Source organism: Mustelus asterias, chromosome 3 (genome assembly GCF_964213995.1).
Source record: "Mustelus asterias chromosome 3, sMusAst1.hap1.1, whole genome shotgun sequence".
Taxonomy (NCBI): Eukaryota; Metazoa; Chordata; class Chondrichthyes; order Carcharhiniformes; family Triakidae; genus Mustelus; species Mustelus asterias.
In genome coordinates this window covers 79,044,175-79,070,421 of record NC_135803.1, presented here as the reverse complement: position 1 = coordinate 79,070,421, position 26,247 = coordinate 79,044,175, and the positions used below count along the sequence as shown (strand labels likewise).

Sequence of the window (26,247 nt, the reverse complement as noted above, 5' to 3'; positions counted from 1 at the left end):
GTTGTGCCTGGACTGGCCTGGCCTCAAATCAGAGAGACCCAGAAACAGACTCCTTGGAGGAGTCATGTTCAGACTTAAAATCACTTATGCTTCACTTGTAGCATAAATGCACCCCAAGATTATTACATGAATAAAAAGATGAGGAAAGCAATTTGCCCAAACTAAGCCTACCCATACAAATGGGAAAACTCACAATGATATGCTATGATTCCCATAGAGAGTGATAACTTTTAAGAAGAAATTTGAATTCCTAGTTCATAGCAGAAAAAAGATGACATGACAAGGTCGAACATTTTAAGACTTTTACTGCAACAGACCAAAACCATATCTGACTAAACATTATTTCTGTAGGCAATTTGTATTTAGAACAGAACTTTCCCTTTTTACTTTAAAACAAACCAAAAAATCCTTTTTACAGGTACACACTTCACAGTCCTTGAAGCAGACATTCAATTCTCCCGGAATCAGTCCAAGGTGATTCTTAGCTCCTGAGCATTTACTTTCTTCTTTGCCTTTCTCAGCCCGGTAACTCTGAACCCCAGGGTTGTCCATCAGGGTGACAGCTTTCCTACAGAGTCTCTCTCTGGCATAAGGTAGGCAAATCTTCTACCATCATTTCAGATCCTCATGAATTTGACACCTTTTCGATCTGTGTAAACTCCCCCACCCTCGCTCACATACACTCACCCTCGTTCGCTCACCCACACACCCACGCTCACCCACACACCCGCTCACCCACACATCCGCTCACCCTCGTTCGCACATTTTCGCTTGCTCACCCTTGCTCACTCACCCTCGCTCACTCATTCATACATACAGCTGAATTCAATTCCATCTGTCACTTTGTTTCATTTACAAATTTACTTAACTCCTATCTGTGATCCTATGGCTTACCCTACCCCCAGTTCTGTATCTATCAGCATGACCACTTAGCGGGGTCCAGGTTGATGAAAATTAAGTCCTAACATTGAACTTCAAGATACCTGATTCAGTACTTCCACTTGGGATTCAGACATCATTCCCAACATGTAGTCATTGCTGCCATCCAGTCAGCCTCTTATTCACTTCCAGGTTTATCTTGAGGTCCTAGTACTTTGAACTTTTCCATCTATCATGAAGAACCATTCTACCCAAACATTAACTTGTCTTTCCCTCTATATACACTGGCTGGCCCACTGTGTCCTCTCAGTATTTCACTTGTGTTTTCTGTTTCAGATTTCCATCAGTTATAGTGTTTCTTTTATCACAACCCATTTGATAGGTTACCTCCTTGAAGTCTACATTATCAGACAGGATCTAACTCTTCTGAAGCTACTGACTACACTGCCCACTAGGGCAGTGCCAAAGGGGTGGGGCATATTTGGATGAGGCCTAATGGGGGCGGGGCCTCTGGGGGGATTGGCGGGGTGGGGATGGGGGGGGGGGGGGGTCCCGCTGCCACACTGTAGTTCGGTTGGGTGACAGAGGGAGGCCAGCAATCGAGGCTGGCCATGGGGGTGGGTTGGGGGAGGGCTCTGGGGCTGCGTGGGGAGAGGTGGGGGAGATCGGGACTGCTGAACTGCCAGGATGGGGTGGAGGGAGATCGGAACTGTCGTGGACCATGGGGAGGGTGGGGGGGGGGGGGGGGGGGGGGAGAATCAGGGGATGGGGGGATTTCACGGCCAGCGATGTGGTGTCACGGGGCTGGACAGCGATCGAGCTGGCCAGTAATTGGAGGCCGGCAGTGCGGGGCTACTGCCAATGCACCGATCTTGGTGCTGACAGATCAGTGCATGCGCAGTGGCCCGCTCAGCGCTATGTTGCCGACCTCTGCAGCAGGAATAGGCCCTGCCCCCTGATTTTCAGTGTGATTCACGTTTGCACTCTACAGTGCACAGAGTGTGGGAGATTCATTTTGAAAATCCTGCTGAAAAAATCAGAGGGATTTACTCCAGTTTTTACGCAAATTGGACACTTAAAATTTTTTTGGGATAATCATCCCCCAGATGTTCACCTTCCAGTATTAAAAGGGTACTCCACAATGAAACTGACTGTCAAAGCACTTCAAAGGCTTTTCACAGAAGCTGTGGGCTATGAGAGAAAGTAAGGGGAACTCCTGGGGAATTCTGACAGGTCATTTCTATAAGAGCAATTTAAAGAGGGCTTTTAACACCTGTGCCAATCCCTATTGTGAAATGGAGTGCTGCAGTGATTTTGAAGGCTTCCAAGTGTCCAAGGACATTGATATCAAAGTGTCCAGGGCACTTCAAAGGTTTCAGAGGGTAGAGACATGATAAATATCTTACCCCAGAATGGTGTCAGAATTCATCATCCTAAAAGTGAACAATACCTTCTCCAGTAGAACAAGGACGAGTGCAGTGACTAGAACCCCTCCCAGGGAACAGTTCCGAGGTCAAGCCCTTTCCCACAGCCTGAGTCCACTCAATCCCCAAATCCCTTGGGCGTTCCTCCCCCAGGTCCTATGGGTCCCTCCTGCTACAGTCTGGCAGTGGCAGAGGAGCACATGGATTGGTCATGATAAATTAACCCTAGTATTCAGAGTTAGGGGATTAGCAGGGTAAATGCATGGGGTTACGGGGATAGGGCCTGGGTGGGATTGTGGTCGGTGCAGATTCGATGGGCCGAATGGCCGTCTTCTGCACTGTAAGGATTCTATGAATATAAATAAATAGAAAGTTAAAAATACTTACTTCTCAAATAAAATCCTGGTAATTATAGGCCGGTTAGTCTTACTTTGGTGGTCGGTAAGTTAATGGAAAAGGTCCTGAGGGATAGGATTTACCACCATTTAGAAAGATGCAGCTTAATCCAGGATAGTCAACACGGATTCGTGAAGGGTAAGTCTTGCCTCACAAAGTTGATTAAATTTTTTGAGGAGGTAACTAAGTGTGTCGATGAAGGTAGAGCAGTTGATGTCCTATACATGGATTTTAGTAAGGCGTTTGATAAGGTCCCCCATGGTCGGCTCATGAAGAAAGTAAGGAGGTGTGGGATAGAGGGAAATTTGGGCGATTGGATAAGTAACTGGCTATCTTCTAGATTTTGTCTGTTTGCACTGTTTGAGAGCACATTTCCACTCCATCTGACGAAGGAGCAGTGTTCCGAAAGCTTATGGTATTTGCTACCAAATAAACCTGTTGGACTTTAACCTGGTGTTGTGAGACTTCTTACCGTATCTCATAGAAGACAGGTGGATGGAAAATTTTCAGACTGGAGACCAGTTACCAGCGGTGTACCACAGGGATCAGTGATGGGTCCTCTGCTATTTGTGATTTTTATCAATGACTTGGAGGAGGGGGCTGAAGGGTAGATCAGTAAATTTGCGGATGACACCAAGATTGGTGGAGTAGTGGATGAGGTGGAGGGCTGTTGTAGGCTGCAAAGCGACATTGATAGGATGCAGAGCTGGGCCGAAAAATGGCAGATGGAGTTTAACCCTGATAAGTGCGAGGTGATTCATTTTGGTAGGACAAATTTGAATGCAGATTACAGGGTCAAAGGTAGAGTTGTGAGGAATGTGGAGGAACAGAGAGATCTTGGGGTTCATATCCACAGATCTCTGAAGGTTGCCACTCAAGTGGATAGAGCCGTGAAGAAGGCCTATAGTGTGTTAGCGTTCATTAACAGGGGGTTGGAGTTTAAGAGCCGTGGGGTTATGCTGCAACTGCACAGGACCTTGGTGAGACCACATTTGGAATATGGTGTGCAGTTCTGGTCACCTCACTATAAGGATGTGGAAGCACTGGAAAGAGTGCAAAGGAGATTTACCAGGATGCTGCCTGGTTTGGAGAGTAGGTCTTATGAGGAAAGGTTGAGGGAGCTAGGACTTTTCTCTTTAGAGCGGAGGAGGTTGAGAGGCGACTTAATAGAGGTTTATAAGATGATGAAGGGGATAGAGTGGACATTCAGAGACTATTTCCTCGGGTGGATGTAGCTGTTACTAGGGGGCATAACTATAAGGTTCGTGGTGGAAGATATAGGAGGGATGTACGAGGTAGGTTCTTTATTCAGAGAGTGGTTGGGGTGTGGAATGGATTGCCTGCTGTGATAGTGGAGTCGGACACTTTAGGAACTTTCAAGCGGTTATTGGAAAGGCACATGGAGCACACCAGGATGATAGGGAGTGGGATAGCTTGATCTTGGTTTCGGAAAAGGTTTGGCACAACATCGTGGGCCGAAGGGCCTGTACTGTGCTGTACTGGTCTATGTTCTATGTTCTAAAAGTGAGTCCCTGTACAATGTTAGAAATTGAAGTTCCCCAGGAAATCTCTATACAGACAAGTGCTGACATTGTTGCACATAGTCCAATCTTGGCTGTCCTGTGATGTAGTTATTAGGCAGCATTGACATACAACCCACAAACACTCAGGGACATGTCTACTGCAGGATTAAATCCTGCCCACAAGGCATCAAAGGTAAATGAACTTACCAAAGAGCTAGCCTCTGTTCAATCTCTTTCAGAAATCCACGATGAAACTCATAAATAGGGTCAATGTTGGAAAACAATAAAGTCATTAGTCTGTCTGGCATTGCATTCTCTTTGATAACAGCACTACGAAACCACTAGGAGAGAAAGAAAGAAAGATCTAAATTAATATAACGGCATTCTGGCCTCAAAACATCTCATTTTGGAATGATGTTGGTTGAGGAATAAATATTAGGCAGAAATTCATTGGCAAACTCCCCTAACAGTGCCACAAAATCATTCATATCCACCGGAAAAGGCAGAAGGAACCTGGGTTTGGGTCTCATCCAAAAGATAGCACCCTCCAACAGTGCAGCACTCACTCGAGAGTGTCATCCTGGGTTGTGTGTTTAATATCTGAAGTGGGACAAGAGTCCACACCTTCTGACTCAGAGTTCAAAGTGTTACTCACTGAGTCAGAGTGAACAATACCCTAACAAAGCACCAAAAAGCATGTAGAACAGTACTTAAAAAGATTTTCAAACTGAAGGAGACAGGTTAGGGCCTATAGAATCCCCTTACCACAGTGATGACTTCCAAGTCCTTCAGATAGGTCCTCTCTGTGGTCAGGATTTCCTTTGCAATGAAATAGGCCTTGTCAGCTGGGTAACGCTGTTTAAAAAAAAGTAGACATTGAATCATGATCACAGGAAATCATCTTCAAACCAATTGAGTAATCTCATATAATCACAACAAACCCTCTAATCATCACAGAAATGCTTGAATTAGGCTAAGGGCAAAATATAACATTTTCCACCATTCAAATTGCCTGTTGGCAGCAGGAGTGGGTGCAGAGCAACCGAGTGGATGTTTTCTCAAAACAAAGAGACCGTGGGAAATTCAGTCCAGAGGTATATTCTCTTCTGCCCTCCATTATTTCTAAAGGAAGTATCCATATTTGATGTAGTAGCTGGAATGCACCACCGAGTCTTTGAACCTGCATTCATTTAGATCCTGGTTAATCTTGTATCTTAACTTCATCGACAATCTTTCTACAGAGTGGATAGTATGACTTGGCATAGCCCTGCTTTCACATCAAAAGATCTTGACAATGGGTAGCCCGAAAATGGCAATGAAATTACAGGAAGCATTGAAGAACAAGGTCACAGGAACCAGCATAAAACTGGGGGCTGAGCTTCAGAATCAAGCAGCACTGCAAAGAGTTCAGGGGTTCCAAGAGAAATAAAATATTTTTAAGCATTTATAGTTTTAAACCAATCTAAAAATCTATAAAAATCCTATTTCTTCTGCTCTTATAAAAGCATTGTTCCCTGATTTGATGCTGAGCCACAACAAATGTGGTTTTTGATTTGATCCCTGTTATATGCTAGCTTATGTCATGCAGTGGTTAGTGCCTCACAGGTGGTATCTAGTCTGGGGGAGAAAACAAAGTGGCAGCCAGTTGCTGTTGGACAGCTTAAACATGGATATCAGATTGAGGACTGGTTCAGGCTGGTACTCACATGGAGAATGGGTCTTTTAGTGAGACATCAGATGGTCGCTGAATGTGATGGTCAAGTATGTGAGCAAGAATCAGGAAAAGAGAGAAGGAGCCAAAAAGAACTGCTTTATTCTGTACAAAAAAGTTTGGAAAGATAGATAGAAAGAAATAGCCTCTTCCATAGCATCAGGATACGACCAATTACATTTGATTCGTAGTTACTGTTGTAATGTAGGAAACCGAACAGCCAATATGTATACAGCAAGATTCCACAAATGTCAACATGATAATGACCATAGAATCCGTGTGGTCATGTTGATCGCGGGCCAAATGCTCACCAAGCCATCTGGAATTACTCCCCTGCTCTTCTTTGAAACAGTGCCGTTAGATTCTTTACACCCAACTGAGGGAGCAGGCAGGGCCTCAGTTGAATGCCTCAATGGAAGATGCCCAGGACTGTCAGCCTGGGTTTGGTGCCCATATCTTGCCCTTAAGTTTCTGACTCAAAAGCTAGAGAGCTGCTAATTAACACCCAGTATAAAATAGTGGGAGAAATAGTATTTGTAATAATATCACACCAGGCACACCAATTGGCTACAGGCTGCAGGGGAGGAGAGGTTTCAAAACTTTATGCTGAGACACCAAACAGCTAAAAGTCTTTGTTTGAGCAGTTCAGAATTTTGCCTGCAGCACAGTTCTTGCTGAGAAAAGCAATAAGCATGTCCTAGATTACTAACATCCTTCAAACAATAATCTAATTCCACACCTTCCGTCGGTCTTCTTCTTCATCATCCACCCTGATGCTTCCTGCATCACTGAGAATCGGACTCTGCAGTGGTGACAGAGACTGAGAGGGCAGATTCAGATTAGACATCTGGGAATCAGGAAGCATCACATTCAAAGGACTCCTCGTAGCAGGCGGTGATAGCTGCAAGCTGTCAACTAAACTACCTGAAACAAATACAAAGCACAAATACAAAAAATATAATCCAAGAAAAATCTCCAAAGCACAAATAAATCTGAATGGGGAGAATGGGCTGGGTGGGGTGTGAAAATAGAAAGGTGCTTTAGTCAAACTTTGGAGAGTGAGGATTTTCCTGGAGGACTAATATATCGTTTGTATTAGGATTTAACTTCAAGATCACTTAGAGGGTGGCGGAGTGATCTGCAGCAGATATCTCTGGACTTTAGGAAAGCTCATGTTTGCCATTTCTACACGGGAGGGCATTCTCCGGTACATGAAGTAATTGGTTTGAAAAGGCTGTTTTTCCCATCACCTCGTTCTAGCATTCAGTCTCCGAGCCAACTGGTTTTAAACAGTTCCTCTACTACACTGCCTGGTAGATTTTGACAATCATTTTATTTGTTCTAAATTCATCTGTCATTAATAGCTATTGTTGTCCCCCTCTCCTGCTTTAATGATGATAGCCCCAACTAACCATAGCCACTGTAACTCTTCCTTCCAAGGCTGTGGAAAGCTGAAGTCACTGCTTCTTCCCTGGGATATTACTTGTTGCTCTCTCTCTCTATTCTGCCTTCAGATCATCGATATCTGTGATCCTCTTTTACTTTGGTTTATCCCATGGCAGTTTCAGTCAGGGAGAAAGAGACATCACCTATCCAATAATCTTCATTCTCTGAATGATCTCCACACATTCACTTCTGAATTTGTCAGACCCCAGAGAAGCTACATGTCAAGCATGCAGAGTCTCACAGTGTTACAAAAAGGTCTCTCTCCCCATCTTATCAGTCTCTGGTGCCCTCATGTTGTGTATAACTGTCTTTCTATCTCTCCCTAAAAGGTTTCAGTTATTATTAAATGGTTTTGTTTCATTCAACACAGGGAAGGTAATTAGATAATTGCTTCTAAATTTAACTTGCAATTGGAAAATTGTTTAAAAAAATAGATTAGACAATCCCTCTCAGTTTAATATGCTTTAAGTTTAAATCACAAAATAAAAGTAATAATAAATATGTATTCCACATACTTCTTTTATCACAGACACAGCCACTCTCTTTTAAAACAGCTCAATATAAATTTTTTCTGAATAAAGCTCCTGAATTTTTCACTAACTTTTGTTTAAAAAGGTTTTATTAAAAAATACCAAATAGAGACAGAGAGGGATATTTTAACAATTAGTTACTGATGTTTCCGGGAAACTATGAACTTTGCAAGGCTTGCCTTCAACTAACAGAATACAAGAGTACCTAGTATCAGGGTTGTGGAAGGATCTGAAACTTTTAAGTATAATCCACAATGAAAGCATCAAAAATCAGTGAGTTTCTGTTATTGTGAAGATAATTTTTTTGATACTCTTTAAAACATAGTTTGAACACTATGGAAGTTTCAGTTACCCAAAAAGGCAAAATATTTTCAAAAATAGACGTTTCTATTACTGTGAAAAGATATCTTGTCAAAGCTTTTTGTCTTACACTGATCGGGAAAATTGCAAGAACACCATTGTCAGGGGAAACAACAACTTTATACTGTATGAAAAGAGGGTTCTGATTGATTGGCAAATGGACTGATTGGTGCAGGCGTTTTCTATGGCAAAACCTCTACCAGTGTCCAATTGCCAACGATTCAGCAAACTCTACTCATACTGTGTAAAGTTGCTGTTTCCCTTGACATTGGTATTCTTGTAATTGTTCTAATGAGTGCAAGATGAAAAGTTTCAACAAAACACCTTTTTTTGGCCATACTCAAGTTCTGTACTACCAAATGACTTTTCAGTGATTTGTAGTGAAATGATTCAGTGAGATAATATAACACCATGTGGTAATTTGATTTGATTTGTCACATGTATTGGTATAGGGAAAAGTATTGTTTCTTAAGTGCTAATATGACAGGGAGCATGAATGGCAAATCACAATATTAGCATTAATGATGTAAAATTTCAATGTGTAGCATCCTTTTGCCGTACAAGTGACCTTAGAGGGTCCAAAATGGCATGTGCATTTCTGGTATGAATCACAGAGGACCCTAAAATGGAAAGCACCAGTGATGCTCTTTCAGTTCAGAGAGCTACCTACATTTCATTTGCTTCTTACAGAGTGAAACTCAAGGCTTCGTAAGGGTTACAAGCTTTTCAATGGTGTAGGGTGCTATTGACGACATGCATATCATTTTATGAGCACCATGTCCAAACCCTACCCTTCACCAAAACCGAAAGGGATTCCACTTCCACAATGTCCAGCTCCTCAGTGGCCATAGGCAGCCTTTCACGTAAGTCAATGTCCAATAACCTGGCAATAGTCACAGTGCTTTCAATTTTAGGGTCCTCTGTTGTGTCAGCTACATTTGAGCCAAGAGATAAATCAAAGGGTGGCTATAGGGAAGCTAGGGCTATCTACTGACCACAGGGTGGATGACTCGAGTGTGTAAAGCATGCACACGTGCAACATGCACACAATGACTTTGATTTGATCTATTATTGTCACATGCATTGGTATACAGTGAAACGTATTGTTTCCTGCGCGCGATACAAAGCATACCGCTCATAGAGAAAGAAAGGAGAGAGTGCAGAATGTAGTGTTCGTCATAGCTAGAGTGTAGAGAAAGATCAACTTAATGCAAGGTAGGTCCATTCAAAAGTCTGATGGCAGCAGGGAAGAAGCGGTTCTTGAGTCAGTTGGTACGTGACAGCCATGGTGCCGAAAAAAATGTGATACATCAAACCACTGACATGCCAAAACAAAGTTTTCACTAGCCAGACCATTCTGGAGGAGCCCTGCATTAATCGGCAGAATGGGCTGTGGTGTGCTGCATGCTGCACAACATCCAAACATGAGGGCAGACCCCTTGCCACCAGCTATATTGTAAGCAGTGGAGGAACAGGAGGCAAAAGAGGAAAGGAGGGGGCAACCTTACCAGCTACTTTCATGCCAGGCTCTCCATGAAGCTAACTGCAATATCAAGAAGGGCAACCCAAAATCCCCATTCACCACTAGTCTCACACCTTATCTTCCATCTTTTATTGACTATCACTTGGCCACAGTGCAAAAATAAAAGCCAACACAAAAGAAACATTTCAAATCAAATTTATAAATGAGATCATACCACATTGTGCACAATGTCAACTAATCACCCTGAAGCATTTACTTAGTATGTGCATTGTGTGTCTTTGCCTGTTCCAGTCCTCCTCCATGGTGTTACTCTAGTGGTTGCAACATGAATGGTAGAAGGCTACTGATGTTCAGTGGACGAGGCTGCAGCACTCGGGTGGTACGGTGGCACAGTGGTTAGTACTGCTGTCTCACAGCGCCAAAGACCTGGATTCAATTCTGGCTTTGGCTGACTGTGTGGAGTTTGCACATGGGTTTCCTCCGGTGCTTTGGTTTCCTCCCAGAGTCCAAAGATGTGCAGGTTAGCTAGGTTGGTGGTGCTAAACTGCCCCATAGTCTCCAAAGATGTGTAGATTCGGTGGATTGGCTATGCTAACTGAGCAGGGTTACGGGAAGAGGGGAGAGCCTGGGCAGGATGCTTTTTCAGAGAGTCGGTGCAGTCTCAGTGGCCTCTTCTGCACTGTAGGAGTTGTATGGACAATCTTAAGCAGTTCCAGGTCAAGAAGTAGCAGTTTAGGGCTGTATCATCTCAGTATGGGTAGCAGAAATCTGATGTGGAGATGCCTGGACAGAGTGCAGTGTAGCACTGGTAGAGGCAGCAGTGGAGGATGAATACTGTCACCATGAGAGATCATCTAGTTTATGCCCCAAAAAACTACTGCTACTCCCTCACCTCACCCCTCTCTTGGCCAGTACCTCAGCAATACTAGCAATGCACTAGAGAACACAGAGACCCCGCAGCCCCCTGGTATCCACAGCAATGATGGAAGTGCTGTCAGCTTGCATGGCAGTAAAATGGTCTTGAATGACCTCAGTCAGAGCTTCCACTGGAGTGAGACACTTGGCATACGACATGCATCATAGGTACAAGTGTACTAATGGAGTTGGCCACCTCTCCCATGCTGGAAAGAATGGACTCGAGCTCTTCACAAAGCCCTGAACAAAGAGCTGAAGACATTGCATGCTCAGTGAGGGCAATGTCATGCTCAGTGACATTACACACTGGCTTTCTGCAGGCCTGCCAAAGTGACAAGCGTGCAATTGTGCATAACCAACAGCATTCTGTAGTCTGTCCCATCACAGTTCTCATAAGTCCCCTGTAGTAGAATGTGTGCGTGACCTCATCCTCCAGGGAGTTTGAGGGGGAGCAGGTTGTGAGCCACTCTGTGGTAGCACAGCAGAGCTTGATACACTGCGGTATAACACAAGTTCGGGAATGCGGAGCTGCGGTAAAACGCAGGGCCAAAAGAATGGAGCGACAGTTGAATGCAAGTTGAAGGGCAGCAGCTGGAGAGCGGTGGTTGAGCTCAGCTGTTGATCCTCGGAATTGAAGAGTATGGAGGTCTTCATTGTCCTCCTTTGTAAGTAGCTCTTTCCGGATAAATAAATCAATTACTTTTCCCTGCCAAGTGTCTGTAGACCTTTGTAATTATTACTGTCTTCTCCTTGTGGAGGTAAGGATGTGCGGTTGTGCCTGTTCTTTGTCAGTTAGCACTTGCTGTCTGGGTAACATGTCTGTCAAACTTGAATATCTGACTGTGTACAAGCCATGGATTATAAGTATTAGGTTTGCAGCAGTGCTCAAGACATGAGGATGAGCTGAAGCAACAAATGTTAGATGGGAGTCCACTTTGTTAGAGAATGTTGGAAGGGGCGTGATGATTTGAGTAGTGTGCAAGGCTGGTGGTGCAGTTGGGGGGAATGACATTTGAAGATACATTCACTAATCTTTGCCATGTAGGCACACAGCCTGCAATAGTTAGTGTGATTTAATTTTTGTTTCACTTTGGTTTTTAAGCGAAGCTGCATTGAATCTTAATTAGTACACATTGATCTAAACACTGTGTAATTGTACTTTGATTAATTAATTATAATCAGCAGTAATGTGTTTTGCCAAGATCACATTTTTCACAATGATATCGGGTCTACACCTTTCATTTCCCTTTCTAAGCTGGGCTACGAAAATAAAAATGGTCTTTTATTTCAGATGTTTGCTTCCTTACTGAATTCAATGGCCCTTGAACTACAAGCCAGGATAACGAATAGCTTTAAACATGTGGTCAACTATGTTGTGGAATCAGAAGATGTAGTTTGATTTATGGAATATACAACCTGATTGACAGAAGGTGGGAGCTACCATCAAAAGATGTGTTAACAGCTTAAATAGTGCCAAGTCTTCAAAGACTTGCTGTGTCTATGAGAAGAATTTGATAAAGACTCATGTTTACCAGAGTCTTGTTTTGAGAAGCGTCGAAAGGCTGGAATGGAACTAGAAATTTGGCTTAAGGGACACCATTTCAGGATTCGCTGCTGCAGTTGGAGTGAAATCATCAATCATTTGAGTGTGAGTGGAGTGACTGACCGAAGTGCCCACCCATGGAAGGTTATTCAGACCTGGTGATGTATGAACCAAGGGGAATTTTACCATTTTGGGGAGTTGTCATGAACAGACCAACTTGGGGTTAACATTTGTAATGAAGTATGTAGCTGTAATGCATTATATAGCTGTAATGCAGTATGCAGCTGTATTGCATTATGTATTTGTAATGCAGTATGCAGCTGTAATGCAGTATATAGTTGTAATGTAGTATGTATTGTAGTGTATAGTTGTAATGCAGTATGTGCAATACAGTATGTAGCTGTAATGCAGTTCTAATTCAGTTGTAATGCAGCACATAGCTGTAATGCAGTATATCAAACTATCTTTCTTCCTTTCCCTTAATATATAAAATGCGTTCTCCAATCAATAATTAGCTTGCTTTCTTTTTTTAAAAATATCAATTATATGGTGTACCTGGACAAGAGCCACGCTCACAGAGAGCAGTTTGTTTGCATATATCCAGCATGTGTAAACAGCAGAAAGACTATAGCAGAAGGAAGACAAATACCAGTAGAAAAGGCTGTTGAAAACCTAACATTTAGAGAAATTAGAGATGTTTGTGCCGCAGCAGGACTGATTATGGAAATAAAGAATAAACTCTACCCACGTAAGTGGGTCAGAGATGTACAATTCAGAGGCAGAATACGAGTTCAACTGAAAAATGAAGATGGGTCCTTCTGTTTGGAACAGTTTGCCACATACAAGTCAGTAATGTTATATGTAGCTGAAATGATCCCAAAACTGAAGACAGGACTCAGATGGCTGGAGGAGATCAGAATGTACAACCAGGGGAAGTTGGCAAGAAAAGCATGAAGAAAAAATAATAATTCTATTCATGTTACTGGCTTTAGTTATACATATTTTGAAACTATTCCTACATAATAAACACATTGAATAGCTGTGTTGTCATTTGATCCATAATGGAGGACAAAACTGACACCACCCTGTTCTTTGTTCTAAGAAGTTGGGGTTCTATGGTTCTAATTGCTATATTAGATTATTAGAAATATTATTCAATAAAATGTGGTGGGGAAGCTTCTTGACACAATTATTCAGGATAGAATTACTAGTCACGTAGAAAAATGTGGGTTGATTTAGTGGAACCAGCATGGATATCTAAAGGGGAATCATGTTTAGCTAATTGCTGGAGTTTTTGAAGAGGTAACAGAAAGGGTCGATGAGGATAATATTATTCATGTAATGTAAATGCACTTTCAGAAGGCACAACAGACGTTTAAGAAACACTGCAGCTCATGCAATAAAAGGGACAGTAGAAATGTGATTTCAAAATTGGCTGAATAAAACGAAGTAGAGAGTAATGCTCGATGGATATTTTGGAGCTGGAGGAAGGCTTGAAGAGGTGTTCCCCAGGGGTAGTACGATCCTTGCTTTTCGTGATATACATTAATGATCTAGATGTTGGTGCGCAGTGGACAATTTCAAACTCTGAGGACGATACGAGACTTAGAAGCATTGTAAACTGTGAAGAGGACTGGACATAGACAAGTTGGAGTGAGCAGCTAGGCAACAGATGAAGTTCAATGCATTAAGTGGAAGGTGATGCATTTTGGTAGGAAGAACATGGAGATACAAAATAAGGGGTAAAATTCTCAAGGGGATGCAGGAGCAGACAAACCTTGAAGGTGGCAGAACAGATGGATTAATAAAGCATAAAGAATCCTGGCTTTATTAATAGGTGTGGAGATGCTGGCGTTGGACTGGGGTAAACACAGTAAGAAGTTTAACAACACCAGGTTAAAGTCCAACAGGTTTATTTGGTAGCAAAAGCCACACAAGCTTTCAGAGCTCCAAGCCCCTTCTTCAGGTGAATGGGAATTCTGTTCACAAACAGAGCATATAAAGACACAAACTCAATTTACATGAATAATGGTTGGAATGCGAATACTTACAACTAATCAAGTCTTTAAGAAACAAAACAACGTGAGTGGAGAGAGCATCAAGACAGGCTAAAAAGATGTGTATTGTCTCCAGACAAGACAGCCAGTGAAACTCTGCGGGTCCAGACAACTGTGGGGGTTACAAATAGTGTGACATGAACCCAATATCCCGGTTGAGGCCGTCCGCGTGTGTGCGGAACTTGGCTATCAGTTTCTGCTCAGCTGGAGAGCTCAGCGCAGAGTCGCTGAGCAGAAACTGATAGCCAAGTTCCGCACACACGAGGACGGCCTCAACCGGGATATTGGGTTCATGTCACACTATTTGTAACTCCCACAGTTGCGTGGACCTGCAGAGTTTCACTGGCTGTCTTGTCTGGAGACAATACACATCTTTTTAGCCTGTCTTGATGCTCTCTCCACTCACATTGTTTTGTTTCTTAAAGACTTGATTAGTTGTAAGTATTCGCATTCCAACCATTATTCATGTAAATTGAATTTGTGTCTTTATATGCTCTGTTTGTGAACAGAATTCCCACTCACCTGAAGAAGGGGCTTGGAGCTCCGAAAGCTTGTGTGGCTTTTGCTACCAAATAAACCTGTTGGACTTTAACCTGGTGTTGTTAAACTTCTTACTTTATTAATAGGAGCATAAAGTGCAAGAGCAAGGCGGTTAAGCTGAAATTATACAAGACCTCAGCTGGAATACTGTTTAGAGTTCTGAGTGCCACACAGTAGGAAGGATGTGAATGCACTGGAGAGAGTGCAGAAGTTTACAAGAATGGTTCCAGAGATGAGAAACTTCAGTTATGAGGTTGGATTAGAGAGGTTGGAACTGTTCTCCTTGGAGGGAAGAAGCCCAAGAGGAGATTTGAAAGAGGTGTTCAAAATCATGAGGGGGCTAGACAGAGTAGATAGGGAGAAATTGTTCCCACTCAAAAGCAGCAAATGTGATGCGAGAAAAAACATTTTTACACTGGATGGTTCGGGTCTGGAATGCACTGCCTGGAAGTGTGGTGGAGGCAGGTTCAATCGAGGCATTCAAGAGAGCATTAGATGATTATTTGAATAGAAACAATGTGCAGGATTACAGGGAAAAGGCAGGAGAATGGTACTAAGGCACAATGCTCATTTGGAGAGCCAGTGCAGACACAATGGCTGAATGGCCAAATTAGCACCATAAAACTTCTGTGATTTTGTGACATGACTTTCCTGTTAAGTCCAGTGTACAGCTCTGAACCCGTGAGAGACTTCATAAGGGACTCACGCCCTCAGTCACTCAGATGACATCACTGAACTTCTTGCAGCAATGCATCTAGGTCTTCTGGCTTGATTCCTGGCATTGACCTTGTTATCCATTCTCATTTCAGAATTGGTCTAGAGGACCTCAAACTCTGCAGGTACTGTTCAGCACTCCTCTCCTCCTTTGCAACTCCTAATTAAGGCCTCCAATTCCATCTCAGAAAACACTGGGAGACCATTCTCTTCCATGTTGTGCCTCTTTTCATTTTCCAGGTTAGCATCACTTACAGAATGACTTCCAGCAACTGCTCCAGCCACAATGTGCCACCCTTTAAGTAGCACCAGCTAGCTTTAAATGGTCTAGCCTCTCTCTCAATTTTAGCCCTGTGCTGAGATATACAACTACTCAACAGCATAGTTTAGTGCTGGCCGTACACTAGAATCATGTTGGTTAACAGCCAGCATAAATATGCTCTCTGCATCAGAAGTGACAGGCTTGGGTAATCCTACATCACAGTACCCACAACCATTCTGGGGGCTATAGTATTTAGCCCCCTTAAACTCTATTAGGAGTAGCACCTACTGGCTTGACCGGCCAATGTAATAAGGCAAATATGAATAGTTCAACATGGAAATCTTTGATGGGAAACACATACAAAACATTTTTCAATGGATTGCATGAAATTTTATTAGGTGAAATTTTGCTCCCACAAAATTAGACATGCCCAAGCTGCCACTCCCAAAAGATCTGGCTGTCAGACTTAAATTATATGGATTTCCCTCACCATATTTAAAACATCTTATGGCCAATCCCCTTGTGTCTTCTCCGTGGTACCTCATGCATCTGCTCGAGGTACCACAGCTTGTAAACTCAGGTTTACAATTCAACCAACCTCAATCTTTCCTCCATTGTTCTTCAGGTCAATGCTATAGTCCATTCCAAGGTCTGGACACATGAAGCAAGCCTTCATTATAGACTATTTCCAGTTTCATACATGAGCATTTCCCAGCACTAATCCCCTTCCTTCGGTGCTCCCATTCTTTACTGCTCCACATTTCAACCATCTCTTGCTGTGCTTATAACCCTCCTAACTATCACCAACCCACCCATACACCTACCACCCCATTGGATCACCCAAATTCCAAACATCCTGATTTCTTTTATTCTCCATCCAAGCTTTGGGAATGTGGGCTCACCGTGTCAGTGTACATCAAAGCTTTGGGCTGTTTGGGGAATAGACACACAGAGTTGAAGCATCTTTCTCCTGAACTGAGATGCACTGTGAAACAGGCCTGAGACAAGGATGAGGAATTGAAGGAATGTGAGGTAACTTATCCACGTCAGGGATGGTCAGGGAAATGTAGGTCTGTTCACTGTGTTTATAGTTATAAAGAGATTGGAAGAGTTTAGGTGGATCATGTACCATGGTAAGATAGACAGGAAAATATTGAGATGGGTTTAGTGTATTTTTTGGCTCTGTGTTTATTGTTCTTGGCGTGACTTGTGTGTGTTTTTCATGTATTGTGATTTAGTGGTGGTGTGTGAAATGTAGAGATCAAAGGCAGAATTGCTATAATTTGAGTAAACCAATGCAGTGTGGGGTATACCCTAACTTGATATCTCATAGTAAATTGTGTTCAATAGATTTATGTAGATATTGGAATCATGCAGAGTTAAGTACTCGAATACTCATGTTGAATCTTATAACAAACTCCAAAGACCTGATTATGAAGTTGTGACAACTAATGCCCATGTACTCTTGCGTTTAAAGTAACAAAATAAATTAGGAAGGCACTCCCAACAGAATCCTTTGAACATTCTGAAACTCCCTTCCCAACACTCTTGATCTTGTCTTTCCAGGTCATAGAGGTTACAGTGAAGGTTTGAAGACACAAAGAAAGGAGAAAGAAAGAAAGGAGAAATTCACAGAAACAGTGATGGAGAAGCAATGAGAAAAACAGTTGGTAAACTACACTGACAAAAACGAAAAGAGCATACAATGGCACTCAACAATAATTTGTATTTATGTAAATTTTGAGATTTGGGGACAAGGCAGCTGTAGACATAGCCAACAATGTTGAAGGGATTAAAACAGAAATGCTCAAGAGATCAAAATGAGATGAAGATGTAGATATTTGAGGGTTTTGGGGCTGGTGGAGATTAGAGATCGAGAAGGGTGAGGTCATGGCAGGATTTGAAGACAAGGCTGAGAATTTTAAGATCAATGCATTGTTTAATCAGAAATCAACATAGGTCAGTAAGCACCGGAGTGATAGGTGAACAGCACTTGGAGAATGTTAATGCAAGAACAGCAGAGATTACGGAACATAGAATGTGGGAAATCAAAACTGCATTGAAACGGTCAAGACTAGAGGTTACCAAATCATATATATGGGATGCAGCAATGGATGAGTTGAGACAGAGCCACGTTTGGGCAATGCTTCCTGTGATGAAAATAGGCAGCCTTATTGATTGTACAAATGTGCTCAGAATCACAACCCAGGCTCAATGATAGCAAGGTTGCAAGCAGTCTGGTTTATTCTCAGATTGCTGCCAGGCAGACTGAGATGGAGACAGTAGCTAGGGAGTAAAGTTTGGTGGGTGGACTGATGACAGTGACTTCAGTCTTCCCAATGTTTAATTGGAACAAAGTTCTGCTCATCCAGTGTTTATAAATTAACAGTGGAGGAGCTAAAAGAGGTCCTGGTGAGGTAGAGCTGGATGTCACTAGCAAACAAGTGAAAACTAACGCTGTTCTTTCAGATGATGTCACCAAAGGGCAGTTTGTGGATGAGAAAAAGGAGGAAACAAGGATTGATCCTTGGAGGCACCATGGAAATGGTGTCAGCGCAGGAAGAGAAGCCATTGCAAGTAACACTCTAGCAATGATTAAATAGATAAGAACAAAACCAAGAAAGAGCAGCCCCACCCAATTGGGTGAGTGACCTCTTGTGGGAAACCTTGTTGCCAACCAGACTAGGTTGCCATCCATGCAGAATGGGTGTAGACTACACCCAGACTCCAGGGTCAAAGCTGCTCAGGATTGCTCAAGGACATCTCCAGTCTCCCCTAGTAAAAGTTAACAGCCTTCCACCAATCATGCTGCAGCGACTGGGTTAGTAATGTATAGGAACAGAAGCACAGGCAAAGGCACCTGAAAAACAGACATTGAGTTGACTTTCATATGTAATGTAGCATGAATTGATTTATAAATTTGGTTGGAAATGATTATTCCCTACTGGCTTTTATTTTCCATTGTAGCCAAGCAAGCAATGTGATGGTGAGGGTAGATAGGTGTGGGATTGCTGGAGGATGGAGAATTGAAGTTGTGGTTACATATGGTGCACGATGACTTATTTCTGAACAGCCAGCCTGGACTGACGAGATTGTCTTGATTGTCATCTTCTGCTCCTCAGCTGGTGATAAAGATTGTACTCTTACTAAGGTGAGGTTATGTAGCATGCAGCAGATTATTATGACATATGCTCATCCAGAGGGGTCGAAGCAGTACCAGCGTCATTTCAGCAAGCCAATGGTCTTGCTCAGATCTTGTGGCAGAAAGGCTTCTATTGCATAAATGCTTCATGTGCATGCACAGGCCACACACTGCAGTCATCAGTGAATAGCCCTTGCTGACTAGTAACTGCCCTTTGGCTTGCTGTCATGGCTCTGCTGAAGCTGGCAGTCAACTGCCATAGAATGAAGGCAGCATAATTGCTGCTAGGATACTTGGCATTGACTTCATGCACTTCCTATGGTCACATACCAGATGGACATCAAGGGAGTGGGATCCCTTATGACTCCCATATAGGGCAGAGTTGACATTCAATGCCCAATAAGTGATGTGTGTGCAATCAATGGCAGCCTTCACTGTTGGGAAGCCTACAATCTGAGCAAAGTGAGTTGCTTTCTCTGCCTACCTGTTTCTGGTGAAAGAGAACAAAATGTAAGTAACTCTCTGAAGAGAGAGAATCTCAGTAGTCTCATTTACGCAATAGTGGATAGCAACTGAGATGTTGCAAAATCTCGAGCTCCAGTTTGGAAGAAGCCTGATTCACAAAAGATGAATGCCGTGGTTAGCTTCACAGCCACTGGCATTGCCATCCTTTCCCTACTCTGAGGTTGCAGATGTGGCTGCAGAAAATGGTGAGGTTCAAGTAGGAGAATTACTCCCTGAACACGCTGAGTGAGATATGACCTCTTGCTGAAAGCCATTTTCCATTCCTCGTCCTTCTTCTTCTAGCTTGCCCTGGTGTGTCATCTGTTTATTTTCCCAGTCAACTGTAATCCAACCGGAATGTCTACTTGTAGGTCAATGTCTAGGAGCAACTGTTTGCACAGAAGCCTTGAAGTCAGCAACAAATCTTTAGAACCTGCCACACCATTCCTTGATGATTTTTGGAACTTGAAACAATAGAAATCAGAAAACTCTTGTAGAACCATAGGAACAGTCAGAAGGAATCAACCAGGAACCAACCTACAGGTAGTTGTTCATCCTTTTAAATGGCATTGATTGGGGGTCCTTCCTTTTGCTCAACATGTTCAGCTGTGCTTATGAGAGGGGGTGTTGAGCTCCAAAACAGCACTGCCGGTGTCAAATCAGCATTACACAAACATCATAGTCTGTCTGCTTTGTATAGTTCTGGCTGCCATTCACTATATGTGCGCAAACAGTAAAGCCGACACCAATATGGTGCCTGCCACATTTCACCCCAAAATTGCACATGCAATTTTGCAGGTGTTATGTGTAAGGGGGTAAAACTTTTTGCAGGTATTATTTTGGAGCTTTAAAGGCACTCATTGCCCATAAAACTGATGTCAACAAGCCCAATTTATTATGCAGAGACTCTGAAAGATTCTGAAAGACAGCTACACACACACACAAATGATCTCAGAAATTTTTGACTAAGTCAGGCATGATTATACCATTTGTTTGGAAGGGAAAATAACTTATTTTTAACTTTCACAATAATAAAGTAACATCCCTTAAATTAGGTGTGCAGGACAAATGTCAATTACAAGCAGGTGAGTGTGGTGTGTGCATACCCACATGCATGTGGTGAATCAAGAAAAACACAATCCAAACCCATCTCCATGCTTTTCAATTCTGTGGGTTTTGACAATCAAAGCAGTTGGGAGACAGAACTTACTGGTGAATCTAAACTTTGCTGGCAGCTAGAGCAGCCAAAGAGCTATGACTTCCAGTTAAATGTAACTATCCCCAACTGGTCAAAGGCTAGGAGTTAACAGTGAGTAACTTACCTTCTGAAACAAAGCCTGGTCACCATCTACAAAGCACAAGCCAGGAATCTGATGGAATACTCCCCACTTGCCTGGACGAGTGCAACTCCCAATATCACTCAGGAAGCACAAAACCATTCAGGACAAAGCAGCCCACTTGATTGCTGCCCCTTCCATAAACCTTCAATCCCTCCACCACCACCCAGCAAACAGTAGCAGCAGTGTGTACCATCTATAAGATGCACTGCAGGAACTCACCAAAGTTCCTTAGACAGCACCTTCCAAACCCACGACCACTAGCACCTAGAAGGACAAAGGCAATAGGTACATGGGAACACCACCACCTGGAGGTTCTCCTCCAAGTCACATACATCTCAGGGACTGCAGAGGTTCAAGAAAGTAGCTCATCCCCATCTTCTCAACGGCCACTCGGAATGGGAAACAAGTGCTGGCCTGGCCAGCGATGCCCAAATCCCCAAAAATGAATCAAGGCGGCTCAACTATAAAAACAAAGTAGTGAAGTCCCTCAGTAAGCAGCATGGCTCTTCTAATCTCTCTCAAAGATTTGGAAAGAGATTTGCAAGGAGCTGCCAACCTGTACACAATATTAGTTTATATACAAATTCACATCAAGTAAAACGGCATTGGATTCCTAAGCACCTGTAGCTAGATCCCAACAGAGAGACTGAATGGAACTGTCTCTTTAGAGCTCAGTTAGCCATGTGAAGGAGGAACATGCTTCTTTTGTAGTATCAGGGCAGCCGAATGGACTAACACTCTCTACCAGCAAAACTGCAAAAGGGGAGCAAGGCTGACAAGGTAGAGATAATCAATATTGACCGGAGGCCACTGCAAAGGTTGTTGTGTGCTTTCTCATGGGAAAATTGGCCAAACTGGATGTAGATAGCGGTCATGTTCAAGGTCAGCAGCAGAACATAATAAAATATCATTGTTTGAGACTTTGATTTGTCTCCTGGGTTAAGTTCCATATTGCCAATCAACTGCAATAAATATTCTTGTAATTAATATAAAATGCAAGATTAGCTTGTGACAAAAAGTTTGACCAGATACTGGCATTCAATTTTCGTGCAAGTGAGTGGAAGTCATCGGAGTGAGATAAATAGCCAATGAAATTCAGTGCTCCCAGGAATTAACAACGTTCTACTATTTGGAGGAAGACCAAGAGAACACACTATAGTTAACTTGTGTATATTTGAAAGCATGGTGGGATAACATGGAATTACACGCACCATCTTTTGTATGAAATTATGAACTTTCCCACTGTGCCATCAGCTTTAGATACATGCAGTCAACTGACAAACAGCCAAATATAAAAGTGCTTCTCTTCAAGAACATCTCCAACGAGAGAGAATCCAACCATCTCGCCTTGGCATTACCACCACTGAAGCCCCCACATCAACATCCTGGGGGAGTTACTATTGATCAGAAATTGAACAGGACTAGCCATATAAATACTGTGGCTACAATAACAGATCAGATGCTGGGAATTTGTACGGCATGGTGGCATAGTGGTTAGCACTGCTGTTTCACAGTGTCAGGGTCCCAGATTCGATTCCAGCGTCGGGTCACTGTCTGTGTGGAGTTTGCACATTCTTCCTGTGTCTGCGTTTCCTCTAGGTGCTCTGGTTTCCTCCCACAGTTCAAAGATGTGCAGGATTGACCATACTAAATTACCCCTTAGTGTCAGGGAAGTTAGCAGGGTAAATATGTGGGAAGATGGGGATAGGTGGGATTGTCGTCAGTGCAGGCTTGGTGGGCTGAAAGAATTCCTACAGAGCATGAGGAGGTCAATGATTCTATGAGTAACTCACCTCAAGCCTCCCAAAACCTGTCCACCATCTACAGGGCACAAGTCAGGGGTGTGATGGAATACTCTCCACTTGCCATCCACCATCTTAAACATTCACTCTCCCCACCGATGTACAGTGACAGCAGTGTGTACCAAACAGCCAAATATAAAAGAGCTTCTCTTCAAGAACATCTCCAACAAGAGAATCCAACCATCTCCCCTTGGCATTACCACAGGGAACACACCAGGCCTCCTTCCAAACCTATGACCTCTGCTATCTAGAAGGACAAGAGCAACAGATGCATGGGAATACCACCAGCTACAAGAACCCCCCCAAGTCACTATATCACATTTCCTTCACTGTCGTGGGATCAAAACCTTGAAACTCCCTTCCTAACTGCATTGTGGGTGTACATATACAAGATGGACTGCAACGGTTCAAGAAAGTAGCTCACCACCACATTCTCAAGGCATTTAGGAAGTGACAGCAAATACTGGCTTTGCCATATCCAAAGAAAGAACAAAAATGATCCTCAACAAAAGTTCTCTCAGAAATGAGTTTTGAAACTCTATGTGGACCTCAGACCCTGGGTTCTGTTTCTATTCTTAATATCCAGGCCAATCTGTACTATAAAGATGTCAAAACCATAAATCCCAGGATATACCTTTAATGTTTTGCCCCAATCACAATTAGTGTAATTGTAGCCTAAATCTCAAGTCAGGGCCCAGTCTGACAGTAGAGCAAAGCTCAAGTCAACACAAAAACAGAGTCTCAGTCAGTGCAATGTGTAACTGCAGATTTACTGTACATAAGCTTACCATTGGCACTCCACATAAAGGACAAGCAGTTATAAATACACCCTAGAAAGCTAAATGAATTATATTTCTCTAACCTATAAATTGATGATGTAGTAAACATCACCAGTTCACTCTACCTTCAACAAAATTTATGTAACGTTCTACCACTCAGAAATATTCCTGTTCCAAGACAAAACATGGCATTAGGAACTGTATTTGTTGATAGTTAGCATTGTCAGTAAATTTAACCACAGTGCTATTCTGGGCTCTCTTTGGACTCAGTTGAGGTACTGGGCTGATTAGTGATGCATGCCCAAGACAAGATAGGTGGAAAAGCGTGGGACCCTGCTGGGAAACATGCACACGTGGATCAACCTTGGCCTGACAACTCGAGAGTCAAACTGCCTGTAGACATTCACTGTGCAAGTTCACACGGGACGAATGATCACTCGGGTGAGACCCAGAGAGCTTTTCACTCTTATGGAACAATGGAGTAAATGCTTATGACAGGAATAAAATTGGAATGAGGGGGTAAAACCTCAGCTTTTTTTTTAAGTACTTGCATTGCATCTCCACAATAGTCTATATACAGATTAGCATGAATAAAACATGGGGCACGTACCAGTTTAAAGAGACGTTCTGATCCTTCAATTGAGCAATTTTTGTAATACTGTTTAGAGTTCCTTTATATTCAGAAAAACAAGTGGAGCTATATTTAAACCAATCACTGGACTAACTCATTGTGAAACTACTTAGAGACAAATTTATCATCGGTTAGCAACTGAAAGTTCAAGCCTGTATCACGATAAATTGCCTAATTAGGATGTTTTTAATATACCATCTGGGTGGGCTGTCCCATTCCGGAGAAAGGTTAGGAGTTGTTAATGATTGAGACATGGACTAAACAACTAAATGAAAATTTAAAAATGTTTCACTTCAACTCTTCCCTTCCACAAAACCAAAAAGAGGGGCAATATTTTTTAAACCTTACATCTCCCACTTCTAGCCCAGAGAAATGAAAACCCTGCTACTGTACACCTTTTGAACTCTGCACACTTGCACCCTTCTCCCTTGAGATATTGCCATTTTCACATTGACAAAGATGAAAGCAAAAAGCAATAGCAATGAGCTGAAGCACTTTCGTCAGTTTGGCTTTAATGCATATTTGAGCACTGTGTGGAATTTTTCCAAATCCACGTAAAACAAACATTCAAAATATCCGTCACCGAAAATATAATGAACAGTCACACCTTTAGCCCAGGTTGTATAATGTGATACAATGCTGTAAGGATTGTGTATAACTGCTAATATAAAATTAATACCCAGGGCCTTCTGTCACTCCCCAGCACTTGCTGCAAAAGGAAATTAAAGATAACCACAGACCTTTAAAAAAGACTGTTCTTTGTTTTAAATAAATTTACTAAGCTTAAAATTGCCCAATCCAACAAAACCACCCAACAGCTGTCAATGTTTTGAACAACTGTTCGTAAAATAAATAGTTTGCATTTATATACTGCCTTTCACGTGCTAAAGCTTTTCACCAACTGCAGCAGTTCACAAAGGCAGCTCATCACCATCTTCCCAAGGGCAATTAGGGATAGGCAATAAATGCTGACCTAGCCAGCAACAGCCACATATTATGAATGAACACAAAGAACGCCAATGAAGTAGCTTTGAAATGCAGTGTGTTGTTAAGTAATTTATGCACAGGAAGCACCCACAAACAGCAATGAAATAAATGACATGATCATCTGCTTTATGGATAAAGGTTTGGCCTGGATACCATTATTCTTCAAATAATCCCATTTTCCAACAAGATATATCTAGGCTGTTTGTTAAACTTTGTCTATGGCAGACAGCTTTTAAAGAAGAGGTCAATGGAAAGTGATCTAAAGAGAAAATGATAATTCAAGTAGTTAAATTTGTATTAACTGAGAACTTCATGCTTGTAAGCTTTGATTTGTGCTACTGCTCAACCCTGAAATACCAATGCCCTCAGTAATACTGGTTTGTTGCAAAGAACAAACATTGCAGAAGGGCATTACCTCTAAGCTGCATTTAATGAGCAGTGCCTAGTCAAATACCAGTCGAAGCTTGGTACAGGCTTACAGGTTATTTATACCAACACCCAAATCATTTATATCAATTACATTAAACATTAAAAACTAGCATAGGAGAAAAGTAACTTTACTATAGACTCCTCCTGCATTCACCTTGACTGTGCTGACGGAATCAAGTACAACAACTTTGCTTGTGAAATTATATTACGTATCAAGATAGTGGTTTCAGAAGCCCTCCAAAACAAATGGCACAGCAATTTCTGAAAAATGGTAGTTTAGGCACACAATAAAAAGGATTATGGCATAAATCTTGCTGCAATGACAGATGTGTGGGAAATTGCAACACCCTACACAAACTTAAAAGAAAAATCCTTTGGGCCACTAGCTCTTCCTGTTGTGGATTAGAATTCTCATTCCCTTTTGCCTTCAGCAGGAATATACAGTACAAACATCAGCTGAGAAATGGAAAAACACAATTGGCAAAGTAAGTTATGTTTATATATAAAAAACACAATCAGTAAAGCAAAAAACTTTATTGTTATTATATAAAATTACACAAATTACCAACACTCCTCATTGCACCAATCTGTGATGCGCTCACACAGCTAGTTATTGTTCAATAGATTCAAAACTCTTTCAAAAATGTTATATTGTAAACCCGCTGCAATTCTTTCTACATCAGTGAACAATATTCTCACCAATAAGGCAAGAAAATTGTAAATTAGGAGCACTAAGCTGTTGGGGTCACAACAACAAAGTCAGGTCTGAGTCACCCTGGAGCAATGTTCTTCATGGTCAATGGAACCAAGTTTTCATATAGCACAAATCATTAGCAGCCAGTAGCTATTT

The 26,247-nt window shown here is 42.3% G+C and overlaps 1 protein-coding gene and 1 pseudogene across 7 annotated transcripts in view; one reads left to right on the top strand and one right to left on the bottom strand.

Moving 5' to 3' along the window:
* farp2 (FERM, RhoGEF and pleckstrin domain protein 2) overlaps positions 1-26,247 on the bottom strand; it is a 238,026-nt gene that overhangs the window by 52,121 nt on the left and 159,658 nt on the right. For all 7 annotated transcript variants that reach the window (XR_013497446.1, XM_078209254.1, XM_078209255.1 and 4 more), the window contains exons 14-16: positions 6,673-6,857; positions 4,988-5,077; positions 4,430-4,563 (exon numbers count right to left, since the gene is read on the bottom strand). Coding sequence is in view for 6 of the 7 variants with exons in the window: in XM_078209254.1 (XP_078065380.1) it covers positions 4,430-4,563; positions 4,988-5,077; positions 6,673-6,857 (409 nt within the window). In the remaining variant the exon portion in view is untranslated. The remainder of the gene's footprint in view (positions 1-4,429; positions 4,564-4,987; positions 5,078-6,672; positions 6,858-26,247) is intronic.
* On the top strand, positions 12,757-13,164 carry LOC144491446 (signal recognition particle 19 kDa protein pseudogene; annotated as a pseudogene).